The sequence below is a fragment of the Scyliorhinus canicula genome, chromosome 26 (genome assembly GCF_902713615.1).
Source record: "Scyliorhinus canicula chromosome 26, sScyCan1.1, whole genome shotgun sequence".
NCBI classification, from domain to species: Eukaryota; Metazoa; Chordata; class Chondrichthyes; order Carcharhiniformes; family Scyliorhinidae; genus Scyliorhinus; species Scyliorhinus canicula.
The window spans coordinates 9,997,536-10,025,353 of NC_052171.1; the positions used below are offsets into that span (position 1 = coordinate 9,997,536).

Genomic DNA, 27,818 nt, shown 5'->3' on the forward strand with positions numbered 1-27,818 from the left:
TAGGTAGGATTACTGGGATAGAATGGGGTTGTGGGCCTAGATTGGGTGCTCTTTCAGGAAGATCGGTGCAGACTCAATGGGCCAAATGGCCTCCTTCTGCCCTGTTGGGATTCCACTAAAGGTGGACCTTTGAGTTGAAGGCCCAGGGTAATAAGGGTAAAGTATCTCTTTAGAGGAAATACTGCCTGTGAGTACTGACTGAATGTTCCTGCCGGAAGACCATTACCAACTGTGCCCAGGTGGCTTTGAGCACTCAGCATGCTGGGAGGAAAGCATAATGCAAAGAATTAAAGGTCGAAAACAAGGATTCATCTATTTTTATCTGATTTCCTTTTTTTTTTACTCCATTCCGCCACTGTTTGTTTGTCCTGTTTCTGTGGATAGAGGGTGGGACTGTAGTAGGTTAGCCTGTAGTAATTACTGTCTATTTCATCTTTATTTCGGTTACATATAAACAAGAATTGTGTAACAACTTATAAACCTAGCGACTATAAATTACTGGACCGCCAAAGATTTGGGGAATTTTAGACAAATTATTGGTAAATTTGCTTATATTGGGACTCCGGGGCCATGAACTAGCCCGGGGCATCTTGGCAACATTGAAGGTAGAGATCGGTTTCCTTTGATCCCTTGGGGAAATTAACGGAGAGCAAGCGGGAGAGCGGCTCAAAGGCAGTCCAGTCATTTCATGGAATTTACAGTGCAGAAGGAGGCCATTCGGCCCATCGAGTCTGCACCGGCTCTTAGAAAGAGCACCCTACCCAAGGTCAACACCTCCACCCTATCCCCATAACCCAGTAACCCCACCCAACACTAAGGGCAATTTTGGACACTAAGGGACAATTTATCATGGCCAATCCACCTAACCTGCACATCTTTAGACTGTGGGGGGAAACCGGAGCACCCGGAGGAAACCCACGCACACACACGGGGAGAACGGGCAGACTCCGCACAGACAGTGACCCAAGCCGGAATCGAACCTGGGACCCTGGAGCTGTGAAGCAATTGTGCTACCCACAATGCTACCGTGCTGCCCTAAATGATCGTACTGAATGGGGTAGCAGTCTCGAGGGGCTTAACGGCCTCCAGCTCCCAAGTCACAAGTGAAACAAATGCCTAAATCAGAAATTGTGAGTGAAAACCAAAACTGGCTACATGTGTAATGAAGGGGGTCAATGCACATACAAAAAAAAACCAGCCTCCAGATGTCCTGCAAAGATTATTTACTTCAAGATTATCAGTACAACTTTGCAATGATTAACCATTACAGCTTTGGAAATTAAGTGTCAATCGTGCTAGGAAGGTATCCCTGCAATATGCAGAACGCACCAAGATTTATTTGTTTTAAAACAAGCAGATTGCGCTCATTCGCCTTAGTGTTGCGTGCGACGAACAGAACTCCGCTCTTTCCCGCTCCAAACACCCAGCAACCAGGCTCCGTCTCTGTAGGGGGTGCGTCGGTGTCGTCGTCTTCCCGGGCAATCTGCCCACGCCGCTTCTCGAGCCTGCCGGAGTTTTGCGAGAGAAAGAATTTGCGTCTTTGGCTCGGGGCCTTTCATGTCACGGGCTAACGGGGGGGGGGGCTGTCCCAAAACTTGAACTTCACCGTTGGGAGAACTAAATCCTCCCTATCCTCGGGCAAGCGAGCCAGGCAGAGATTGACCGAAAGTAGGCCCAGAATCTGCGGGGACCTTTAATAGGTAGGCCTGGAACATGGCGCCACACGTGGACCGACTGCATCGCATCATGACAAAGTCGGACAGGATCCCAACAGTCCAGCCTGCCCGGCCCATGCCGCCATAGCTGCCGGCTGTGTCGCAGGCCGAATTCTGGGAGCGCCGCCATAGAAACCAGATATTATACGCGGCCCATTCGCTGTCCCCCAGCCCACGTAAATCCGTTTGCACGTGACGCACTCTTGAGGTATCAAACGCAATAATTTCCTAGCTTGCGTTGGGGCGGGCGATAAGAGTGGGCCTCCCTCCCACATCATTTCCCCCTGTCTCATGTTGGGGCGGGATTAGCTCTCTGGAACAACTAACCCCGAGTGCAGCGCGCTCCCGGCCTTCGAAGCAAGAGTTCCCCCCTCGAAAAACCCAGCCCAATAAATTGTGCGTGCGCAGAGTAAAGCAGGAGGTGAAAACTATAAATCGGGCAGCTCGACGGCGGCGAGAGATTCGCACCCAGGTATCACAGATCGCTGTTAGCGGTCGGTATGAAGTGAAGCATTCTGGGACCAACGAACCGTCGCATTTTCTGAAACTACTTTCCATTCTGTGCAAAACATCTTGCTGCCTGTCCCCGTTTTCCTGAGTGGAACAGCCTGCTAGTACTTTGAGTGTGTGTGTGTGTGTGTGTGTGTGTGTGGGTATTACGCAGAGCAAGTTACAAGCAGGCTCGAATAGGTATGTGCTATATTTGAGCCAAGTGTTCCCATGCATCACAAACTCGGGGTTGCGTCCATATTCAAACTCACCCCTGTCTCCCCTTTGTACCCCATAGGTGTGGATAAAAGCATCTCTACGCGCCTCCCAAATCAGGACAGAAGCCTTACGTCAAACTTGGAGGAAAGCAAAATGGCGTCCGCTTCGCAATGCCATCGCGCCAATGTGAAAACCAGTCAAATCTGGACAGGGTGTCACCTCTTGATTAAAAAAACAGAAACGGCAATGCAGGTGGGTGGGGGGGGGGAAAGAGTGTGGGATGGGGGAGCAATACTAAGTAGGCCCCCGCGCCTGCCCCGTCCCAAAGGGAACGCTGCGTCGTCCGAGACGCTCGCACGTCCGGTCGGAAGGGACCCATCGCCTCTTCCCCCGCCCCAAACTCGCTCGCACCGCTTATCTCACACTCTGAGACATGTGCAAGGGGGTCAGCATCTCCTCGAAGATGGCGCCCTTCACGTTGGACCCTCTGAGGTTCGCTTCCTGGAGATCGCAGCCAGAGAGATCGCAATTCTGGAACAGAAAACAGGAACGGGTGAGGACTCATTTCAAACAGGCCCCCCGAGGCCTTCCCAACAGGCCCCCCGAGGCCTTCCCAACAGGCCCCGAGGCCTTCCCAACAGGCCCCCCGAGGCCTTCCCAACAGGCCCCCCGAGGCCTTCCCAACAGGCCCCGAGGCCTTCCCAACAGGCCCCGAGGCCTTCCCAACAGGCCCCCCGAGGCCTTCCCAACAGGCCCCGAGGCCTTCCCAACAGGCCCCGAGGCCTTCCCAACAGGCCCCCCGAGGCCTTCCCAACAGGCCCCGAGGCCTTCCCAACAGGCCCCCCAAGGCCTTCCCAACAGGCCCCCCAAGGCCTTCCCAACAGGCCCCCCGAGGCCTTCCCAACAGGCCCCGAGGCCTTCCCAACAGGCCCCGAGGCCTTCCCAACAGGCCCCGAGGCCTTCCCAACAGGCCCCCCGAGGCCTTCCCAACAGGCCCCGAGGCCTTCCCAACAGGCCCCGAGGCCTTCCCAACAGGCCCCCCGAGGCCTTCCCAACAGGCCCCGAGGCCTTCCCAACAGGGCCCCCCGAGGCCTTCCCAACAGGCCCCCCGAGGCCTTCCCAACAGGCCCCCCGAGGCCTTCCCAACAGGCCCCGAGGCCTTCCCAACAGGCCCCCCGAGGCCTTCCCAACAGGCCCCCCGAGGCCTTCCCAACAGGCCCCCAGACCTTCCCAAAGCCCAGGTACACACGCATAGCTCACCCTAACCTCCATGATAAGGATTACAATAACAGGCGGGCAGGGGGAGGAACTCCTCCCTCGGCAACTTTAATCACATTCGGCCCACCTTTTATTTCCAAATCCCTAATTTTCCACTCTTGCCATGAGGTAAACCACGGGTGTCAAGGCAGCAGGAGGTTGCGAAATCTGAGTTTAAGCGTCTGATCAGCTCACCTCCAGGTCCGTCCCGGCCAGCGTAGCGCCTCGGAGGTTGCAGTTCTTCAGCTTGGCATTCTTCAAGGTGGCGACCCGCAGGTTAATTCCCGTCATCTGACTGCCCTCCATGTCCACTCCTTTCAGGTTGGCCCCTGGAAAATCCAACACTGATTACCGATCCCCGCTGCGCACGCCCCACTCTCTTCCCCCCCCCCCCACCCCCCGCACGCCCCACATCCCCGCCAACGCCACACCACAATCACCAAATCTGAGACCTCCCACTGGGCGACGGTTTGACGCAGCCCACCGCCCCCCCCCCCCCCCCCCCCCCCCCCCACTCCCGCCTCAGAGCCGGGCCCCAAGGCCGCACTCCCCCACCACCACGCTGCCATGGGCAACCAGGCTGCCCTGTTTCCGACACTACCCCGGCGTTTCGCTCCCTGGAAAATTTGGGATGTACCTGCACGCCGGAAATGCCGAGGGCGATTCGACGTACCTTCCAAGTTGGCCTTGAGGCCCGAAGGGTCTTCGAAGTTGCAGCCTTTGAGCGAGGCCCCTTCTGCATTCGAGCACAGCATCTTCACCCCCTGGAGATTGGCGCCCTGACATCGGTTAAAAAAAAAAACAGCCCTCGGTGAAAACCGCTAATCAATTCCGAGCTGAGATACCCCCCCCCCCCTCGCAACAGGAGGAGCCGGCAAACGGCACCTCGGCCCACGTGGGGCATCTGAAAATTCAAGCCTTCGTCTCCATTTTCGCAAAGGACCCTATCCAAATTCCGCGCAAGGGGGATCCGGGGACGGGAATAAGGAACGTACCGCGCAGTTGGGAGAGGGCGACGCAGTGGTATTCTCACTGGACTAGCAACCCAGGGACCCGGGCTAACGCTCTGGGGACCCGGGTTCAAATCCCACCACTGCGGATGGTGAAATTTGAATTCAATCAGAATCCGAATTTGAAAACTACTGTCGATTGTCGTCAAAAATCGTCTGTCATAAACCTTTCGGGAAGGAAGCTTGGATAGGTGACGGACAGAGCGGGGATGAATGGGTCTTTCTCTGGATGGCAATTTGTAACTACAGGGGTTGGGTCCTTGAGCCCTAACTAGTTACAATCTATAGAAACAACTTGGATATAGGGATAGAAGGTTCCAAAGTCAAACATGCCGACGACAGGAAAATAGGCGGGGCAGTAAGTTGCAATGAGGAAATAAAAATGGATAGAGACAGGTTTAGGAGAATGGGCCAACGCGTTGCAGACGGAGCTTAACGTGGATAAGTGTGAGGTAGCTCAAGGGGGACAGACTTCAGGGTGCTCCGTTGCAGAGGGATCTGGGTGACCTAGTGCATGAGTCGCAGAAAATTAGCATTGCAGGTACAGCCAGTAATAAAGGTAATGGGATTTTGGCATTTCTAGCTAAAGGGACAGAGTATAAAGGTGAGGAAGTGTTGTTGCAACTGTACAAGCCATTGGTGAGACCACCCCTGGAGTATTGAGCACAGTTTTGTTCCCTTATTTGAGGAAAGATGTGACTGTGGAGGCAGTTCAGAGGCGGTTCACTCGATTGATTCCAGAGATGAGGGGTTTGTCGTACGAGGAGAAATTGAACAGTTTAGGTCGATACACTCGAGAGTTTAGAAGAATGAGGGGAGATCAAATTGAGGTTTACAAGATGATAAAAGGTATGGAGAAAGCAGACGTGGAGAGGATCCTCCTCTCGTGGGGAACTCTAGAACGAGACGTCATAATCTTAGGATAAGAGGTCGCAAATTTAAAACAGATTTGGGGAGAAACTACTTCTCCCAAAGGGTTGTGAATCTGTAGAATTCGCTACCCCAGAGTGCGGTGGAAAATGAGTCAAGTTAAGGAGGAGTTAGACTAAATTTTTAATTGGTAATGTGTTGAAGGGTTATGGAGAACGGGCAGGAGGGTGGAGTTGGAGCCAGGATGAGATCGGCCATGGTCATATTGAACGCTGGAGCAGCTCAGAGAGGATAAATTGCTCAATCGAAAACGCAGGGGCACAGCTTCGGGGTAAGGTAGCAACCGATCATTTAGGACCTAGATGAGGTGCACCACTTTTTAAAAAATTTAGTGTATCCAATTATTTTTTTCCAATTAAGGGGCAATTTAGCATGGCCAATCCACCGAGCCTGCACATCTTGGGGTTGTGGGGGCGAAACCCATGCGGACAAGTGGGCAGCACGGTGGCATTGTGGATAGCACAATCGCTTCACAGCTCCAGGCTCCCAGGTTCGATTCCCGGCTTGGGTCACTGTGCGGAGTCTGCGCATCCTCCCCGTGTGTTCGTGGGTTTCCTCCGAGTGCTCCGGTTTCCTCCCACAGTCCAAAGATGTGCAGGTTAGGTGGATTGGCCGTGATAAATTGCCCTTAGTGTCCAAAATTGCCCTTAGTGTTGGGTGGCGTTACTGGGTTATGGGGACAGGGTGGAGGTGTTAACCTTGGGTAGGGTGCTCTTTCCAGGAGCCGATGCAGACTCGATGGGCCGAATGGCCTCCTTCTGCACTGTAAATTCTATGATCTATGACACGGGGAGAATGTGCAAACTCCACACGGACAGTGACCCAGAGCCGGGATCGAACCTGGGACCTCGGCGCCGTGAGGCTGCAGGGATAACCCACTGTGCCACCGTGCTGCCCGGGTGCACGGCATTACTGCATGTCCAACACACACTCACATCGAGGATCGCGCCGGACAGGTCCGCCCGCTCCAGGTTTGAACTGCAGAGGTTGGCGTGACTCAGATTACAGTTGCTGAGGTTGGCCATCTTGAAGTTGATGTAACGAAGGTCCAATCGTGACAAATCAGTCCCTCGGAAATTCAGCCCCTGAAGGCAGAAGGCAAGGATGTCAAAAGGTGAGGTCGAGGAGGCCCATGGTTCCGTCTGCCTGCTTTTCAAGGAGCTTTCCAATCCGTCCCACTGGCATTCACTTTCCCCTCTCCTCTCATGGGATTTAAAGCAGTCCGTGTCCAAATGCAGCAAGGCCTGGACAATATCCAGGCTTGGGGCTGACAGGCGGTAAATTACATTCGCGCCACACAGGTGCCAGGCAATGACCATCTCCTACAAGAGAGGATCTAACCATCGCCCCTTGACATTGACATTACCATCCCAGAATCCCCCACAATCAACATCCTGGGAGTTACCCTTGACCAGATACTGAACTGGACCCAGCCATATAAATACTGTGGCTACCAGAGCAGGTCAGAGGCTGGGAATCCTGCGGAGAGTAACTCACCTCCTGACTCCCCCCAAAGCCTGTCCACCATCTACAAGGCACAAGTCAGGAGTGTGAGGGAATACTCTCCACTTGCCTGGATGAGTGCAGCTCCCAAGAAACACTCAAGAAGCTCCACACCATCCAGGACAAAGCAGCCCCGCTTGATCGGCACCCCATCCACAAACATTCACTCCCTCCACCACCGACGCACAGTGGCAGCCGTGTGTACCATCTACAAGATGCACTGCAGCAACTCACCAAGGCTCCTTAGGCAGCACCTTCCAAACCCACGGCCTCTACCATCTAGAAGGACAAGGGCAGCAGATACCTGGAAACCCCACCACCTGGAGGCTCCCCTCCAAGTCACTCACCGCCCCGACTTGGAAATATATCGGCGTTCCTTCACTGTCACTGGGTCAAATTCCTGGAGCTCCCTCCCTAACAGCACTGGGGGAGTGCCTACACCACACGGACTGCAGCGGCTCAAGAAGGCGGCTCACCCACCACCTTCTCAAGGGGCAATTAGGGATGGGCAACAAATGCTGGGTTTAGCCAACAACATCTTGTGGAATAACTTTAAAACTTCAGATTTCCCAGTCTCCTGCCTCTCGCAAAATTTCCCCGACATATTTTATTCATAACACGATTTCTAAAATCTCAATGCCGCCTGGTGACTGGTGGTGATTTAACCTGGGGGCCACCACACCTCGGACTAGGTGGGTGGGGGGGGCAAGGATGAGGAGTGGGGGGGGGGGGGGCCTTCATGAAGAACCTCAGCCGGTACGGCAATTGAACACCCCAGAGTGTGACGACTGGAATATTGGATTCTAAGTAATGGGTAATTTAAGGGTTAAAAGGCCTGGGGTTAGGGTGTGTTTGACCGCAGTGGTCACGTTTTTTTAAATAAAAAAAAAGAATTCTGTTTCTCAGGGCCTGGGTGCTTTTATCAGCCAGTCGGTGAAATTGACAAAGGGATGTAGTTTTTCAGTCTGGGCTAATGGACTGTGGTTTGACTGGGAAAGTCCCTGGGGAGTTAATCTGCTTTGGAGCCTGCAGAGATCACTTGTTATTGAGCTTGGGGAGATGAAGTCAAACTTGGGTGTCCTCTTTCACTCCCTTCGTTGCTTGGCTATTCCCACACACTCCTGGTTAATCTCCCACATTCTCCTCTCTGTAAACCCATCCAAAACTCTGCTGCCAGAGTATTAACTTGCCCCGGGGTAGCTCCCCACCCCCCCCCCCCCCGTTCCCGCTCTCACCCCCTGTGCTGAGCCACGTTGGCACTCAGTCAGCCAACAAGTTGGATTTTAAAACCCGCTTGCTTGTTTTCAAACCTCTCCCGGGTGTGTCATCTCCCCGGATCTCCTCAGACGCCGACAACCCTCCGAAATCTCCGAGCTCCAACAATTCCGGCCTCCCCGATTTTAATCGCTCCACCGTTGGCGGCCGTGCCTTCAGCTGCCTGGGACCCCCCTCCCCCCCCCCCCCCCCCTCTCCCCACTAAGCTCTGGAATCCCTTCCCTCTACGCCGCTCTCTGTCCCTCATCGAGACACTCCTGCACGCCTCGCTCTTCAGCCCAGCCCGTGGTCGTCTGGCAACCCAGCCTCCGAGCACCCACTGAGAGATAGAAATCCCGCCCCCCCCCCCCCCCCCCCCGGATCACCTGACATCGGAGCTCCGACTTGGTGGGCGTGGCCAAGAGAAACCGGACAAACTCCTTCCGCGAGATGGGCGAGTGATCCTCAGCGGGCAAGGAATTCTGCAAAGAAGCAACCGACCCAATTGGTTAGTCAGCTGTCCCGGATCCTGGTGCCCGATTCAACCCTCAGTGATTGGCTCAGTGGGTGAACGCTCGCGCTGCCGTGTTGGTCACGCCCGGCCAGCCCGCGCACACCCACCCACCCACACGCACGACCCACAAGACAGAACAGGGACATCTCCGAGAGCCTCCAAACGCAAGGATTAACATGGGGCCTCAGCTACGAGAGCCAGGCGGAATCGCAAAGTACCGCCCTTCACAGCGAACACCAACATTAATCAGAATCACAGATGACAGCAGACGAGGCCATTCTGCCCATCATTTTGAGCTAGCTCCATGAAGCAGCAGAAACGTAACGGTCAACGCATTTACCTTAATCTCCAATTCCAATTGTTCAATTAGTGACTCGATACCGAAGAACTTGGCTTCCTCCAGGACTCCTGCGGCAGACAACAATAGGTCGCTTAAAACATCAACTCATGGAAGGGAATAGAAAGCGTTGTACACAAGGTCCGGGAGGTAAAGTTGTACACAGGGTCCGGGGGCTAACACTGTACACAGGGTCCGGCAGCTAACACTGTACACAGGGTCCAGGATCTAACACTGCACAGGGTCCAGGAGCTAACACTGTACACAGGGTCCGGGGCTGGGAGCTAACACTGTACACAGGGTCCGGGAGCTAACACTGTACACAGGGTCCGGGAGCTAACACTGTACACAGGGTCCGGGAGCTAACACTGTACACAGGGTCCGGGAGCTAACACTGTACACAGGGTCTGGGAGCTAACGCTGTACACAGGGTCCGGGATCTAACGCTGTACACAGGGTCCGGGAGCTAACACTGTACACAGGGTCCGGGAGCTAACACTGTACACAGGGTCCGGGGGCTAACACTGTACACAGGGTCCGGGAGCTAACACTGTACACAGGGTCCGGGGCTGGGAGCTAACACTGTACACAGGGTCCGGGGGCTAACACTGTACACAGGGTCCGGGGGCTAACACTGTACACAGGGTCCGGGAGCTAACACTGTACACAGGGTCCGGGAGCTAACACTGTACACAGGGTCCGGGGGCTAACACTGTACACAGGGTCCGGGAGCTAACACTGTACACAGGGTCCGGGAGCTAACACTGTACACAGGGTCCGGGAGCTAACACTGTACACAGGGTCCGGGGCTGGGAGCTAACACTGTACACAGGGTCCGGGAGCTAACACTGTACACAGGGTCCGGGAGCTAACACTGTACACAGGGTCCGGGAGCTAACACTGTACACAGGGTCCGGGAGCTAACACTGTACACAGGGTCCGGGAGCTAACACTGTACACAGGGTCCGGGAGCTAACACTGTACACAGGGTCTGGGAGCTAACACTGTACACAGGGTCCGGGAGCTAACACTGTACACAGGGTCCGGGAGCTAACACTGTACACAGGGTCCGGGAGCTAACACTGTACACAGGGTCCGGGGCTGGGAGCTAACACTGTACACAGGGTCCGGGGCTGGGAGCTAACACTGTACACAGGGTCCGGGAGCTAACACTGTACACAGGGTCCGGGAGCTAACACTGTACACAGGGTCCGGGAGCTAACACTGTACACAGGGTCCGGGAGCTAACACTGTACACAGGGGCTGGGAGCTAACACTGTACACAGGGTCCGGGAGCTAACACTGTACACAGGGTCCGGGGGCTAACACTGTACACAGGGTCCGGGAGCTAACACTGTACACAGGGTCCGGGAGCTAACACTGTATACAGGGTCCGGGGCTGGGACCTAACGCTGTACACAGGGTCCGGGAGCTAACACTGTACACAGGGTCCGGGGGCTAACACTGTACACAGGGTCCGGGAGCTAACACTGTACACAGGGTCCGGGGGCTAACACTGTACACAGGGTCCGGGAGCTAACACTGTACACAGGGTCCGGGGCTGGGAGCTAACACTGTACACAGGGTCCGGGAGCTAACACTGTACACAGGGTCCGGGAGTTAACACTGTACACAGGGTCCGGGAGCTAACACTGTACACAGGGTCCGGGGCTGGGAGCTAACACTGTACACAGGGTCCGGGAGCTAACACTGTACACAGGGTCCGGGAGCTAACACTGTACACAGGGTCCGGGAGCTAACACTGTACACAGGGTCCGGGAGCTAACACTGTACACAGGGTCCGGGGGCTAACACTGTACACAGGGTCCGGGGCTGGGAGCTAACACTGTACACAGGGTCCGGGAGCTAACACTGTACACAGGGTCCGGGAGCTAACACTGTACACAGGGTCCGGGAGCTAACACTGTACACAGGGTCCGGGAGCTAACACTGTACACAGGGTCCGGGAGCTAACACTGTACACAGGGGCTGGGAGCTAACACTGTACACAGGGTCCGGGGCTGGGAGCTAACACTGTACACAGGGTCCGGGAGCTAACACTGTACACAGGGTCCGGGAGCTAACACTGTACACAGGGTCCGGGGGCTAACACTGTACACAGGGTCCGGGGGCTAACACTGTACACAGGGTCCGGGAGCTAACACTGTACACAGGGTCCGGGAGCTAACACTGTACACAGGGTCCGGGAGCTAACACTGTACACAGGGTCCGGGGCTGGGAGCTAACACTGTACACAGGGTCCGGGAGCTAACACTGTACACAGGGTCCGGGAGCTAACACTGTACACAGGGCCCGGGAGCTAACACTGTACACAGGGTCCGGGAGCTAACACTGTACACAGGGTCCGGGAGCTAACACTGTACACAGGGTCCCGGGGCTAACACTGTACACAGGGTCCGGGGCTGGGAGCTAACACTGTACACAGGGTCCGGGAGCTAACACTGTACACAGGGTCCGGGAGCTAACACTGTACACAGGGTCCGGGAGCTAACACTGTACACAGGGTCCGGGAGCTAACACTGTACACAGGGTCCGGGAGCTAACACTGTACACAGGGTCCGGGGCTGGGAGCTAACACTGTACACAGGGTCCGGGGCTGGGAGCTAACACTGTACACAGGGTCCGGGAGCTAACACTGTACACAGGGTCCGGGGCTGGGAGCTAACACTGTACACAGGGTCCGGGAGCTAACACTGTACACAGGGTCCGGGGGCTAACACTGTACACAGGGTCCGGGAGGTAACACTGTACACAGGGTCCGGGAGCTAACACTGTACACAGGGTCCGGGGGCTAACGCTGTACACAGGGTCCGGGAGCTAACACTGTACACAGGGTCCGGGAGGTAACGCTGTACACAGGGTCCGGGAGCTAACACTGTACACAGGGTCCGGGAGCTAACACTGTACACAGGGTCCGGGAGCTAACACTGTACACAGGGTCCGGGAGCTAACACTGTACACAGGGTCCGGGAGCTAACACTGTACACAGGGTCCGGGAGCTAACACTGTACACAGGGTCCGGGAGCTGGGAGCTAACGCTGTACACAGGGTCCGGGAGCTAACACTGTACACAGGGTCCGGGAGCTAACACTGTACACAGGGTCCGGGGCTGGGAGCTAACACTGTACACAGGGTCCGGGAGCTAACACTGTACACAGGGTCCGGGAGCTAACACTGTACACAGGGTCCGGGAGCTAACACTGTACACAGGGTCCGGGAGCTAACACTGTACACAGGGTCCGGGAGCTAACACTGTACACAGGGTCCGGGAGCTAACACTGTACACAGGGTCCGGGGTTGGGAGCTAACACTGTACACAGGGTCCGGGGCTGGGAGCTAACACTGTACACAGGGTCCGGGGCTGGGAGCTAACACTGTACACAGGGTCCGGGGCTGGGAGCTAACACTGTACACAGGGTCCGGGGCTGGGAGCTAACACTGTACACAGGGTCCGGGGCTGGGAGCTAACACTGTACACAGGGTCCGGGAGCTAACACTGTACACAGGGTCCGGGAGGTAACGCTGTACACAGGGTCCGGGAGCTAACACTGTACACAGGGTCCGGGAGCTAACACTGTACACAGGGTCCGGGGGCTAACACTGTACACAGGGTCCGGGAGCTAACACTGTACACAGGGTCCCGGGGCTAACACTGTACACAGGGTCCGGGGCTGGGAGCTAACACTGTACACAGGGTCCGGGAGCTAACACTGTACACAGGGTCCGGGAGCTAACACTGTACACAGGGTCCGGGAGCTAACACTGTACACAGGGTCCGGGAGCTAACACTGTACACAGGGTCCGGGGGCTAACACTGTACACAGGGTCCGGGAGCTAACACTGTACACAGGGTCCGGGGCTGGGAGCTAACACTGTACACAGGGTCCGGGAGCTAACACTGTACACAGGGTCCGGGAGCTAACACTGTACACAGGGTCCGGGAGCTAACACTGTACACAGGGTCCGGGAGCTAACACTGTACACAGGGTCCGGGAGGTAACACTGTACACAGGGTCCGGGGCTGGGAGCTAACACTGTACACAGGGTCCGGGGGCTAACACTGTACACAGGGTCCGGGAGCTAACGCTGTACACAGGGTCCGGGGGCTAACACTGTACACAGGGTCCGGGGCTGGGAGCTAACACTGTACACAGGGTCCGGGGCTGGGAGCTAACACTGTACACAGGGTCCGGGAGGTAACGCTGTACACAGGGTCCGGGGCTGGGAGCTAACACTGTACACAGGGTCCGGGGCTGGGAGCTAACACTGTACACAGGGTCCGGGAGCTAACACTGTACACAGGGTCCGGGAGCTAACACTGTACACAGGGTCCGGGGCTGGGAGCTAACACTGTACACAGGGTCCGGGAGCTAACACTGTACACAGGGTCCGGGGGCTGGGAGCTAACACTGTACACAGGGTCCGGGAGCTAACACTGTACACAGGGTCCGGGAGCTAACACTGTACACAGGGTCCGGGGCTGGGAGCTAACACTGTACACAGGGTCCGGGAGCTAACACTGTACACAGGGTCCGGGGCTGGGAGCTAACACTGTACACAGGATCCGGGAGCTAACACTGTACACAGGGTCCGGGGCTGGGAGCTAACACTGTACACAGGGGCTGGGAGCTAACACTGTACACAGGGTACGGGGGCTAACACTGTGCACAGGGTCCGGGAGCTAACACTGTACACAGGGTCCGGGGCTGGGAGCTAACACTGTACACAGGGTCCGGGAGCTAACACTGTACACAGGGTACGGGGGCTAACACTGTACACAGGGTCCGGGAGCTAACACTGTACACAGGGTCCGGGAGCTAACACTGTACACAGGGTCCGGGAGCTAACACTGTACACAGGGTCCGGGGGCTAACACTGTGCACAGGGTCCGGGAGCTAACACTGTACACAGGGTCCGGGGCTGGGAGCTAACACTGTACACAGGGTCCGGGAGCTAACACTGTACACAGGGTCCGGGGGCTAACACTGTACACAGGGTCCGGGAGCTAACACTGTACACAGGGTCCGGGAGCTAACACTGTACACAGGGTCCGGGGGCTAACACTGTACACAGGGTCCGGGGCTGGGAGCTAACACTGTACACAGGGTCCGGGGGCTAACACTGTACACAGGGTCCGGGAGCTAACACTGTACACAGGGTCCGGGGGCTAACACTGTACACAGGGTCCGGGAGCTAACACTGTACACAGGGTCCGGGAGCTAACACTGTACACAGGGGCTGGGAGCTAACGCTGTACACAGGGTCCGGGGGCTAACACTGTACACAGGGTCCGAGAGGTAACACTGTACACAGGGTCCGGGGGCTAACACTGTACACAGGGTCCGGGAGCTAACGCTGTACACAGGGTCCGGGGGCTAACACTGTACACAGGGTCCGGGAGCTAACACTGTACACAGGGTCCGGGGCTGGGAGCTAACACTGTACACAGGGTCCGGGAGCTAACACTGTACACAGGGTCCGGGGCTGGGAGCTAACACTGTACACAGGGTCCGGGGCTGGGAGCTAACACTGTACACAGGGTCCGGGAGCTAACACTGTACACAGGGTCTGGGAGCTAACACTGTACACAGGGTCCGGGAGCTAACACTGTACACAGGGTCCGGGAGCTAACACTGTACACAGGGTCCGGGAGCTAACGCTGTACACAGGGTCCGGGAGCTAACACTGTACACAGGGTCCGGGAGCTAACACTGTACACAGGGTCCGGGAGCTAACACTGTACACAGGGTCCGGGACCTAACACTGTACACAGGGGCTGGGAGCTAACACTGTACACAGGGTCCGGGGGCTAACACTGTACACAGGGTCCGGGGGCTGGGAGCTAACACTGTACACAGGGTCCGGGAGCTAACACTGTACACAGGGTCCGGGAGCTAACACTGTACACAGGGTCCGGGGCTGGGAGCTAACACTGTACACAGGGTCCGGGAGCTAACACTGTACACAGGGTCCGGGGCTGGGAGCTAACACTGTACACAGGATCCGGGAGCTAACACTGTACACAGGGTCCGGGGCTGGGAGCTAACACTGTACACAGGGTCCGGGAGCTAACACTGTACACAGGGTCCGGGAGCTAACACTGTACACAGGGTCCGGGGGCTAACACTGTACACAGGGTCCGGGGGCTAACACTGTACACAGGGTCCGGGGCTGGGAGCTAACACTGTACACAGGGGCTGGGAGCTAACACTGTACACAGGGGCTGGGAGCTAACACTGTACACAGGGTCCGGGGGCTAACACTGTGCACAGGGTCCGGGAGCTAACACTGTACACAGGGTCCGGGGGCTAACACTGTACACAGGGTCCGGGGGCTAACACTGTACACAGGGTCCGGGGCTGGGAGCTAACACTGTACACAGGGGCTGGGAGCTAACACTGTACACAGGGGCTGGGAGCTAACACTGTACACAGGGTCCGGGGGCTAACACTGTGCACAGGGTCCGGGGGCTAACACTGTACACAGGGGCTGGGAGCTAACACTGTACACAGGGTACGGGGGCTAACACTGTACACAGGGTCCGGGAGCTAACACTGTACACAGGGTCCGGGAGCTAACACTGTACACAGGGTCCGGGAGCTAACACTGTACACAGGGTCCGGGGGCTAACACTGTGCACAGGGTCCGGGAGCTAACACTGTACACAGGGTCCGGGAGCTAACACTGTACACAGGGTCCGGGGCTGGGAGCTAACACTGTACACAGGGTCCGGGAGCTAACACTGTACACAGGGTCCGGGGCTGGGAGCTAACACTGTACACAGGGTCCGGGAGCTAACACTGTACACAGGGTCCGGGAGCTAACACTGTACACAGGGTCCGGGAGCTAACACTGTACACAGGGTCCGGGAGCTAACACTGTACACAGGGTCTGGGAGGTAACACTGTACACAGGGTCCGGGGGCTAACACTGTACACAGGGTCTGGGAGCTAACACTGTACACAGGGTCCGGGAGCTAACACTGTACACAGGGTCCGGGAGCTAACACTGTACACAGGGTCCGGGAGCTAACACTGTACACAGGGTCCGGGAGCTAACACTGTACACAGGGTCCGGGAGGTAACGCTGTACACAGGGTCCGGGAGCTAACACTGTACACAGGGTCCGGGAGCTAACACTGTACACAGGGTCCGGGGGCTAACACTGTACACAGGGTCCGGGAGCTAACACTGTACACAGGGTCCGGGAGCTAACACTGTACACAGCGTCTGGGAGCTAACACTGTACACAGGGTCCGGAGCTAACACTGTACACAGGGTCCGGGGCTGGGAGCTAACACTGTACACAGGGTCCGGGAGGTAACGCTGTACACAGGGTCCGGGAGCTAACACTGTACACAGGGTCCGGGAGCTAACACTGTACACAGGGTCCGGGAGGTAACGCTGTACACAGGGTCCGGGAGCTAACACTGTACACAGGGTCCGGGAGCTAACACTGTACACAGGGTCCGGGAGCCAACACTGTACACAGGGTCCGGGAGCTAACACTGTACACAGGGTCCGGGAGCTAACACTGTACACAGGGTCCGGGGCTGGGAGCTAACACTGTACACAGGGTCCGGGAGCTAACACTGTACACAGCATCTCCGAATTTACCCAGTAAGTTGAGGCCTTTGTTGACGATGAGTTGCCCATGACGTAGGTAGTTGAGGATAGGCATGAAGAACTCTGGGCTCCGATCGATGAGGAAGCCTCCTTGATGGTCCCTCTTATTGCCCCAAGCATCTTGCTCGCCGAAGAAAGCCATGTGGCAAACAGCAACAACAAAAAGAGGGAGGGGGAAATATCAGAAAATGAGCAACGTAGCAGGGTGCAGAGTCCAGCTACAATGGGCCGAATGGCCACAGGGCTTCTTGTCGCTCTGAGATCTCTCTGTCGTCGCTCTACCAGAACTCTAATGAAGCTTAGCGCCAACTCAGCCTCCAAACTCCCCGCTTTCTCGGGATAACAGGGTTCCTTGACCTGTTGCTTCAGTTGGCTCGTGTGCTGCCGTTCGCACCTCACCCCCCCCACCCTTTCTTTACCTGCCGCACGACCACTCCCTCGAGCCTCGCGTCGAGAACTGTGCTGTCGTTTAATCTCTCCTGCTCTCCGCCCCATCAGAGGCCTCCCTCTTTCCCCGACTCCCCACCCTCCCTCCTCTCACTTGTCCAAAACCGATGACATTTTCAACACTCGGCAAGCAACAGCCTAAGCTGGCTGGTGCAGCTGGAAAGGGGTGCGTCCGGGCTAGTGTATAATGCTCGCGTTGGTGTGTTTACCAATGCCCTGTAATGGTCCGAGGCGGCATCTTTGACACCTCAACTTATAACAGAACCATGTTCACAGAATAATAAGTCTTCCAACACCAGGTTAAAATCCAACCGGTTTGTTTGGAATCACTAGCTTTCGGAGCACTGCTCCTCCACCAGGTGAGTGAAGAGGTAGGTTACACAAACACGGCATGTAGATAACGTGGGGATGCCGACGCTGGATTGGGGTGGGCATAGTAAGGACACCAGAGAACATACAGTGCAGGAGGCCATTCAGCCCATCGAGTCTGCACCGATCCACTTGAGCCCTCACTTCCACCCTATCCCCGTAACCCAAGAACCCCCCCCCCCCCCAAGCTTTTGGACACTAAGGGGCAATTTATCACGGCCAATCCACCTAACCTGCACATCTTTGGACTGTGGGAGGAAACCGGAGCACCCGGAGGAAACCCACGCAGACACGGGGAGGATGTGCAGACTCCGCACAGACAGTGACCCAAACCGGGAATCGAACCTGGGACCCTGGCGCTGTGAAGCCACAGTGCTATCCACTGTGCTACCGTGCTGCCCTAAAGTTCAACGGGTTTATTTGCAATCACGAGCTTTCGGAAGGCCGCAGGATAACGCAGAATCGCTGAGCAGAAACTGATCGCCAAGTTCCGCACACATGAGTGCGGCCTCAACCGGGATCTTGGATTCATGTCGCATTACATTCATCCCCCACCATCTGGCCTGGGCTTGCAAAATCCTACCAACTGTCCTGGCTTGAGACAATTCACACCTTTTTAACCTGTGATTATCCCTCTCTCCAGTCTCACTGTCTGGACCTGTAAAGACTTAATTATCTGCAAAGACTCGCATTCGAAGTATCATCTTGCATCATTGGCTTTGTCTGTATATGCTGTGTTTGTGTAACCTACCTCGTCACTCACCTGATGATGGGGCTACGCTCCAAAAGTTAGTGATTCCAAACAAACCTGTCGGACTTCAACCTGGCTTCTTACTGTGCCCACCCCAGTCCAACACCGGCATCTACACATCATGTTCACAAAATACGCAGGCTAGTGAAGGGAGACAGCAGCGTAGCGGTATTGTCGTTGGAATACTAAGATCAAGACCCCGGCCAAAGCTCTGGGGGGCACTGGTTCAAATCCCACCACAGCAGCTGGTGGAATTTAAATTCAATTAATAAAATCTGTAATTGTCGCTAATCCCAGTAATGATGACCACGCGATTATTACCGATTGACATAAAAGCACAACTGGTTCACTTAATGTCCATTCGGAAAGGAAATCTGCTGCCCATACCCCATCTGGCCTACATGTGCCACAGCAACAAGTGGCACGATGGCGCAGTGCTTAGCACTGCTGCCTCATGGTGCCGACGACCCGGGTTCAATCCCGGCCCAGGGTCGCTGTCCGTGTGGAGTTTGCACTTTCTCCCGTGTCTGCGTGGGTTTCACCCCCCACAACTTGAAGATGTGCAGGGTAGATGGATTGGCCACATTAATTGCCCCTTAGTTTGTGTAGCCAGCAGTATATTCAGCTATATCATCTGGTAAGGTGCTGGAGGCTAAGGTAATACTAACCTTTATCTCGAAACATGTGAGCAAGCATACTCTCTGGTTCCTTATTCACTAAAGTGCTCCTGGGAATGACAGGAAAGGAGGTGTTAGTCGAAGATCGGGAAAGCAATGTTTCAGTCTGTCAGAGGTCACCCACTTAACAGAACACTCCCTCTACACTGTCCCCATCAAACACTCCCAGGACAGGTACAGCACGGGGTTAGATACAGAGTAAAGCTCCCTCTACACTGTCCCCATCAAACACTCCCAGGACAGGCACAGCACGGGGTTAGATACAGAGTAAAGCTCCCTCTACACTGTCCCCATCAAACACTCCCAGGACAGGTACAGCACGGGGTTAGATACAGAGTAAAGCTCCCTCTACACTGTCCCCATCAAACACTCCCAGGACAGGTACAGCACGGGGTCAGATACAGAGTAAAGCTCCCTCTACACTGTCCCCATCAAACACTCCCAGGACAGGTACAGCACGGGGTTAGATACAGAGTAAAGCTCCCTCTGCACTGTCCCCATCAAACACTCCCAGGACAGGTACAGCACGGGGTTAGATACAGAGTAAAGCTCCCTCTACACTGTCCCCATCAAACACTCCCAGGACAGTTACAGCACGGGGTTAGATACAGAGTAAAGCTCCCTCTACACCAGGGGTGGGCAAACTACGGCCCGCGGGCCGCATGCGGCCCGCCAAAGGTATTTCTGCGGCCCACCAAGTCATTAAAAAAAAAAATTTTAAAAAAATTTGTTTTAATTTTTTTTTTTTTAATTTTTTTTAAAGGTTAATGGGGGGGCTGTTGGGTTACTTACTGGTATAGGGTGGATACGTTGACTTGAGTAGGGTGATCATTGCTCGGCACAACGTCGAGGGCCGAAGGGCCTGTTCTGTGCTGTACTGTTCTATGTTCTATATGAGGCGCCCAGAATCATAACCGGGTGAAGTAATTATTTTACTTAATATACTATGCGGCCCTTTGTGAATTGTGAATTTCTGAATGTGGCCCTTGCACGGAAAAGTTTGCTCACCCCTGCTCTACACTGTCCCCATCAAACACTCCCAGGACAGGTACAGCACGGGGTTAGATACAGAGTAAAGCTCCCTCTACACTGTCCCCATCAAACACTCCCAGGACAGGTACAGCACGGGGTTAGATACAGAGTAAAGCTCCCTCTACACTGTCCCCATCAAACACTCCCAGGACAGGTACAGCACAGGGTTAGATACAGAGTAAAGCTCCCTCTACACTGTCCCCATCAAACACTCCCAGGGCAGGTACAGCACTGGGTTAGATACAGAGTAAAGCTCCCTCTACACTGTTCCCATCAAACACTCCCAGGACAGGTACAGCACGGTGTTAGATACAGAGTAAAGCTCCCTCTACACTGTCCCCATCAAACACTCCCAGGACAGGTACAGCACGGGGTTAGATACACAGTAAAGCTCCCTCTACACTGTCCCCATCAAACACTCCCAGGACAGGTACAGCACGGGGTTAGATACAGAGTAAAGCTCCCTCTACACTGCCCCCATCAAACACTCCCAGGACAGGTACAGCACGGGGTTAGATACAGAGTAAAGCTCCCTCTACACTGTCCCCATCAACATGACAGAGTGGATAGTCTGAGGTTTTTCCCCAGGGTAGAGGCGTCAATTACAAGGGGAAATAGGTTTAAGGTGCGATGGGGTAAGATTAGAGGAGATGTGCGAGGGACGTTTTTTTACACAGAGGGTAGTGGGTGCCTGGAACTCGCTGCCGGAGGAGGTGGTGGAAGCAGGGACGATAGTGACGTTTAAGGGGCATCTTGACAAATACATGAATAGGATAGGAATAGAGCAGGGGTGGGCAAACTACGGCCCGCGGGCCGCATGCGGCCCGCCAAAGGTATTTCTGCGGCCCACCAAGTCATTAAAAAATAAATTTAAAAAATTTTTTTTTAATTTTTTTTTAAAAATTTTTTTAAGGTTAATGGGGGGGGGGCTGTTGGGTTACTTACTGGTATAGGGTGGATACGTTGACTTGAGTAGGGTGATCATTGCTCGGCACAACGTCGAGGGCCGAAGGGCCTGTTCTGTGCTGTACTGTTCTATGTTCTATATGAGGCGCCCAGAATCATAACCAGGTGAAGTAATTATTTTACTTAATATACTATGCAGCCCTTTGTGAATTGTGAATTTCTGAATGTGGCCCTTGCACGGAAAAGTTTGCCCACCCCTGGAATAGAGGGATACGGACCCCGGAAGTGTAGTAGATTTTAGTTTAGACGGGCAGCATGGTCGGCACAGGCTTGGAGAGCCGAAGGGCCTGTTCCTGTGCTGTACTTTTCTTTGTTCGTCCAGTCCCTGATGTTGACCCAAAGTCAGATTTGGATTAGCGGCCCACACGATAATGAGATTACTAAGTAAAAGCAGCACTTTTGGATTGGGAGAGAAAAAAAAAGAGCCCCTTTCAAAATAAACGTTATTAACTGCCGAGACACTTTAGCATCTTACTGACCAGAAGGGAGATAATTTGCTTCACCTTCAATTTGAAAAGCGCTGGAGTATAAAAACTGGCAATTCGTGCTGCAGTTGGATAGAACCTTGGGAAGGCCGCACTTGGAATATTGCGCACAATTCTGGTCGCCACACTACCAGAAGGATGTTGAGGCTCTGGAGAGGGTGCAGAGGAGGTTTACCAGGATGTTGCCTGGTCTGGACGGTGTTAGCTATGCGGAGAGGCTGAATAGACTCGGACTGTTTTCATTAGAAAGACGGAGGTTGAGGGGTGACCTGATAGAGGCCTACAAGAGTATGAGGGGCATGGATAGAGTGGATGGGCAGGCACTCTTTCCCAGGGTGGAAGGGTCACTCACCAGGGGGCAGAGGTTTAAGGTCCGTGGGGCAAAGTTTAGAGGGGATGTGCGAGGCAGGTTTTTTACACAGAGGGTGGTGAGTGCCTGGAACACGTTGCCGGGGGAGGTTGTGGAAGCAGATACATTAACGGCGTTCAAAAGGCATCTTGACAAACACATGGATAGGATGGGTATAGAGGGATACGGCACAAGGAAGGGCTGAGGGGTTTGGCAAAGGTTGGTATCATGACCAGTTCAGGCTTGGAGGGCCGAAGGGCCTGTTCCTCTGCTGTATTGAGCTTTGATCTTCAGCTAACACATTCCGAGAGCGTGAAAGCTCGAGTACGGCAGGAATACAGTCCCGAAGACAATCCCAATTTTCCCGCCGCGAGCTTCCTTACCGTGTCGTGGTGAAGTATTGCCCCCCAACGTTTAGTGTTATCCAATCGGTACACATGCTTGACTTGGCCTCCATCTCCTTATCATGTGCCTCCGGGTCTGCCAACATGGGGAGGTGAAAATTCAGACATTAGGAGCCAATTCTATCACAAGGCACTGTTTGCGCAGGCATCGCAAGACGGAACCAGCCCACTTCCGAGCTCGTTATGCCGATCAAGACGTTTCTTGGTAATAGGTTTAGTTACAGCATTGCACCTTCCAAAAACCCCCCCCACCCACCATCTCTCTCTTCATCCAGTAAAATCAAACAAATTAAACAGACTGACCATCCCAAAAGGGACAGCGGTCTCTCTTTCTACATGCTCAAGACCCTTAATCAAACAATACCCATCACCAGTCTCTCCCAACAACACAATTAACATGCCATGTTGTCACAGCATGAAAACCAATTAAATTTGTGCACTATGGCTTCATAAATTATATTATATTATTGAACGTTCCCAGGATCCAATTTTACAAAAAGGGCACAAAGTTTCTAACGCATGGTCTAACTCATTCAGAGGCACACTCACCTATAAATGTCTCGCCTTCAGACACATACAGTACATCATCATCTCTGCTCAGGAACAAAAAGAAGAGTAAATTATTAAGACAATATTTAGTGCCTCTGAAATAGCCGAGTTTTGGATTAAACTCAACAGAGATGACATCTGAACTTCCACCTCCGAGAGCACGACCAGCTTGAGGGGTCAGCGAGCAGAGTTTCATTTCGATAGCCACTTTCACATCCTCGGGAGGCAGAGGAGACTGTTGTTTGGAAGTCAATCACAGCAAGACTCCCGTATGGCAATGGGCTCGACAATACACAGCCTTGGATAGGCCAGGCTATTGTCACAGGGGCACTTAGGGATGGGCAACTCATTTGCCAGCGCACCCCCCCCCCCCCCCCCCCCCCCAACAAGTGGGACTCAGCCCAGCGAGCCTGCTGGTGGGACACTGCACACCAGGCCGCTTTCATCCACCCAATTCACTTCAGCATCTCTTTCTATCCCCCTCCTCTCTCCTGCACTCGCCTACTTTCTTCCAAAGCATCAGTCGCAACTCAAACATCTCCTGTCCTGCCGAGTTTCACATTTCCTTGGGAGACAAGAAATTTCCTAATTCGATTCATTAATGGTCATATTATCCTGTTGGGGTGAGATTGAGTGTGTCCCACACTGAAAGGTCCAGATTTGATCTCCGAGTGAGTGCTGGCTTTACATAAGAACGAGGAGCAAGCGTGGGCCATTAGCTCCTCGCGTCTGCTCCGCTGTTCTGTGCTGATTTCATCCCCGCTTTCCTGTCCGCTCCTCATAACCCTTCATCCCACGACTAATTAAAAACCTTTCTGACGCCTCCTTAGGTTGTTTGTTTCGTGTTCCAGGGTCCACTGCTCTTTAGTTCGAGGATTCCACAGATTCAGCATCCTGGATCTGCTCATTTCGGTTTTAAATCTCTGCCCCCTTTTGCCTCAAACTCTGGCCTCTAGTTTTAGAATGTCCAACGAGGGGAAATCTGCGTCTACCCTGTCAATCCCCCTGAGCATCTTGTCGGTCTCAATTTGATCTCCCCCCCATTCTTCTGAACTCAAGAGCGTATAGGCCTGAACTGCTCAATCTCTGACTTATCCCTCAAAACACCAATCGGTTAATGAATTTTGGAAAATGTGCTCGATCACCCCCTCCAGCATTGCGTTCGGCCACAGATCTGAAGCGGTGGCAACTGGTGGTGTAGAAATCCGTCGATGGAATTGGCTGGTTAGAAACACTCACCGAATGAGCGCGATGTCGTCGATGAGGCCGCCCTTTCCATTGTAGAGGTTAACGGCCTTGATGTTCAACTTATTGCTCGCGACTGACAGCAGATCCGACAGTGCGCCGTACACAGCAACGACCTGCCCAGAGAGTGTGTGGGGAGGAAGTGGGGGGAGAAAACAGTGAGAAGGTGACCAGGAGCACTGCATGCAGGCTGCAACACAGCAATTGATAGGATGCACAGCAAGATCCCGTGCTGGGAGACCATCGGGTCTTCCAATTTCGGCTGGAAGTGCGATCTCCCGCATCCCTGCCCCCTCCCGGATAAAAACAACCGGGTTTCAAAAAGGGAACTGGCTCCCGCAGGTTCCCACAACCCCAAACGCGGAAATCAGAGGAAACACTGGGAATATGTCCCTTCTGAAAATAATTAACAAATCCACCTTTCAAATTGCAACGCGATTAAAAGCTTCATTCAGACCCACATGAACTCACGCCAGAAAATTAACTTGCCAACATGAAAGGTCACATCGGCTGCAAGGATCAGTCCTTTAATCCCTGACCACAGACTCAGTCCTTTACCCCTGGCCCCGAGGCTCGATCCTTTACCCCCTGACCCCCAGGTTTGTCCTTTACCCCCTGACCCCCAGACTCGGTCCTTTACCCCCTGATCCCCAGGCTCGGTCCTTTAACCCCTGACCCCCAGGTTTGTCCTTTACCCCCTAACCCCTACGCTCAATCCTTTACCCCCTGACCCCCAGTCTCAGTCCTTTACCTCCTGACCCCCAGGCTCAGTCCTTTACCCCCTGATCCCCAGGCTCAGTCCTTTACCCCCTGACCCCCAGGCTCGATCCTTTACCCCAGACCCCCAGGCTCGGTCCTTTACCCCTGACCCCCAGGCTCAGTTCTTTACCCCCTGACCCGCAGGTTTGTCCTTTACCCCCTGACCCCCAGGCTCAGTCCTTTACCCCATGACCCCCAGGTTTGTCCTTTACCCCCTGACCCCCAGGCTCAGTTCTTTACCCCCTGACCCCCAGGTTTGTCCTTTACCCCCTGACCCCCAGGTTCTGTCCTTTACCCCCTGACCCCCAGGCTCAGTCCTTTACCCCATGACCCTCAGGTTTGTCCTTTACCCCCTGACCCCCAGGCTCAGTCCTTTACCCCCTGACCCCAGGCTCAGCCCTTTACCCCCTGACTCGATCCTTTACCCCCTGACCCCCAGGCTCAGTCCTTTACCCCCTGACCCCCAGGCTCAATCCTTTACCCCCTGACCCCCAGGCTCAATCCTTTACCCCCTGACCCCCAAGCTCAGTCCTTTACCCCCTGACTCCCAGGCTCGATCCTTTACCCCCTGACCCCAGGCTCAGTCCTTTAACCCCTGACCCCCAGGCTGTCCTTGACCCCCAGGCTGTCCTTGACCCCCAGGCTGTCCTTGACCCCCAGGCTCAGTCCTTTACCCCCTGGCCCCCAGGCTCAGTCCTTTACCCTCTGATCCCCAGGCTCGATCCTTTACCCTCTGATCCCCAGGCTATGTCCTTTACCCCCTGACCCCCAGGTTTGTCCTTTACCCCCTGACCCCCAGGCTCTGTCCTTTACCCCCTGACCCCCCCAGGCTCAGTAGTTTACCCCTTGACCCCCAGACTCTGTCCTTGACCCCCAGGCTCAGTCGTTTCCCCCCTGACCTCCAGGCACAGTCCTTTACCCCCTGACCCCAAGCTTGATCCTTTACCCCCTGACCCCCGGCCTCACCTTCCCGTCCCGGTGGCTCCCGTTCACGAACAGCGTCACCCGCCGCATCCCCGATACCCACTGGGACTAGGACCGGAAACCGCCGGTGGAGCCCGCCCCTGATCGACAGCTGCGTCATCCAATGGTAGGGCGGCCCCGCCTTGAGTGTCAGCAGGGCCAACCAATCAGCAGGCGCGATACGGCGAGCAGGCGTGATAGGGCAGGGCCGCGGGTACGGAAGTCCCACCCCCTCTGACTCAGCGCAATGGACCAATCAGCGAACCGAATTACCCACAGTGACAGGGCGGGTAACCAATCAGCAGGAACGTAACGGGATGACGATAAGGGCGGGGGAGATTTACGCACCAGATTGACAATGCGGAGGACCAATCAAAGTGCAGGATCTCGGGGCGTCATCTGAAAACTGACCAATAGGAGGAGGAGACGAAGGATGAGTCACCGCCCCCGCGAATGACCGATCAGAGCTCTGGATAGAGTGGAATGGACCAATCAGTGAGGAGAAAATAAGGTGACGTCAGGTTGTATTGACAGCTGGAATCACCAATCACAATAGAGTGAAGCAGTGAGTGACAGCGCGTATAGCCAATCGGAGTGCGCGAAAGAGGAATTACCGCCCCCTGCTGGAGAGAGAAATCACCGCCCTCCCGCTGGACGGAGGACTCACTGCCCCCTGGTGGAGGGAGGAATCACTGCCCCCTGCTGGAAGGAGGAATCACAGCCCCCTGCTGGAGGGAGGAATCACTGCCCCCTGCTGGAGGGAGGAATCACCGCCCCCTGCTGGAGGGAGGAATCACCGCTCCCTGCCGGAGGGAGGAATCACCGCCCCCTGCTGGAGGGAGGAATCACTGCCCCCTGCTGGAGGGAGGAACCACCGCCCCCTGATGGAGGGAGGAATCACCGCCCCCTGATGGAGGGAGGAATCACCGCCCCCTGCTGGAGGGAGGAATCACTGCCCCCTGCTGGAGGGAGGAATCACCGCCCCCTGCTGGAGGGAGGAACCACCGACCCCTGCTGGAGGGAGGAACCACCGCCCCCTGCCGGAGGGAGGAATCACCGCCCCCTGATGGAGGGAGGACTCACAGCCCCCTGCTGGAGGGAGGAATCACTGCCACCTGCTGGAGGGAGGAATCACTGCCCCCTGCTGGAGGGAGGAACCACCGCCCCCTGCCGGAGGGAGGAATCACCGCCCCCTGCTGGAGGGAGGACTCACAGCCCCCTGCTGGAGGGAGGAATCACTGCCACCTGCTGGAGGGAGGAATCACCGCCCCCTGCTGGAGGGTGGAATCACTGCCCCCTGCTGGAGGGAGGAACCACCGCCCCCTGCCTGAGGGGTGGAACCACTGCCCCCTGAGGCCCCCTGCTGGAGGGAGGAGTCAACGCCCCTGCTGGAGGGAGCAATCACTGCCCCCTGCTGGAGGGAGGAATCACCACTCCCTGTTGGAGGGGAGGAATCACCGCCCCCTGTTGGAGGGGAGGAATCACCGCCCCCTGCTGGAGGGGAGGAATCACCGCCCCCTGTTGGAGGGGAGGAATCACTGCCCCCTGCTGGAGGGAGGTAACACCACCCCCTGCTGGAGGGGAGGTTTGACTGTACCCGATGGATAGGAGTAATCAGTGCTCCCTGCTGGAGGGGTGGTATCAGTGTCCCCTGCTGGAGGGAGGAATCACCGCCCCCTGCTGGAGGGGAGGAATCACCGCCCCCTGCTGGAGGGGAGGTAACACCACCCCCTGCTGGAGGGAGGTAACACCACCCCCTGCTGGAGGGGAGGTTTGACTGTACCCGATGGATAGGAGTAATCAGTGTCCCCTGCTGGAGGGGTGGTATCAGTGCCCCCTGCTGGAGGGGAGGTTTAACTGTACCCGATGGATAGGAGGAATCACTGCCCCCTGCTGGAGAGGAGGAATCACTGCCCCCTGCTGGAGGGAGGAATCACTGCCCCCTGCT

The 27,818-nt window shown here is 55.3% G+C and overlaps 1 protein-coding gene across 2 annotated transcripts; it reads right to left on the reverse strand.

Annotated features, from left to right (window-relative positions):
- Positions 1 to 1,206: 1,206 nt before the first annotated feature.
- Positions 1,207 to 26,003, reverse strand: kctd9a (potassium channel tetramerization domain containing 9a). Of its 2 annotated transcripts, none has more exons than XM_038785432.1 (12): positions 25,874 to 26,003; positions 24,143 to 24,264; positions 22,904 to 22,947; positions 22,334 to 22,430; positions 19,110 to 19,168; positions 16,866 to 16,994; positions 9,232 to 9,299; positions 8,764 to 8,859; positions 6,556 to 6,705; positions 4,354 to 4,459; positions 3,876 to 4,009; positions 1,207 to 2,954 (listed from the first exon to the last, which is right to left on the reverse strand). In XM_038785432.1, the coding sequence occupies exons 1-12, from the start codon at positions 25,919 to 25,921 to the stop codon at positions 2,838 to 2,840; spliced, it is 1,170 nt and encodes a 389-aa protein (XP_038641360.1). In that variant the 5' UTR covers positions 25,922 to 26,003; the 3' UTR covers positions 1,207 to 2,837. The 2 variants fall into 2 exon arrangements, with proteins under 2 accessions (XP_038641360.1, XP_038641359.1); XM_038785431.1 differs by having other exon boundaries at positions 16,866 to 17,024.
- Between the last annotated feature and the right edge of the window lie 1,815 nt (positions 26,004 to 27,818).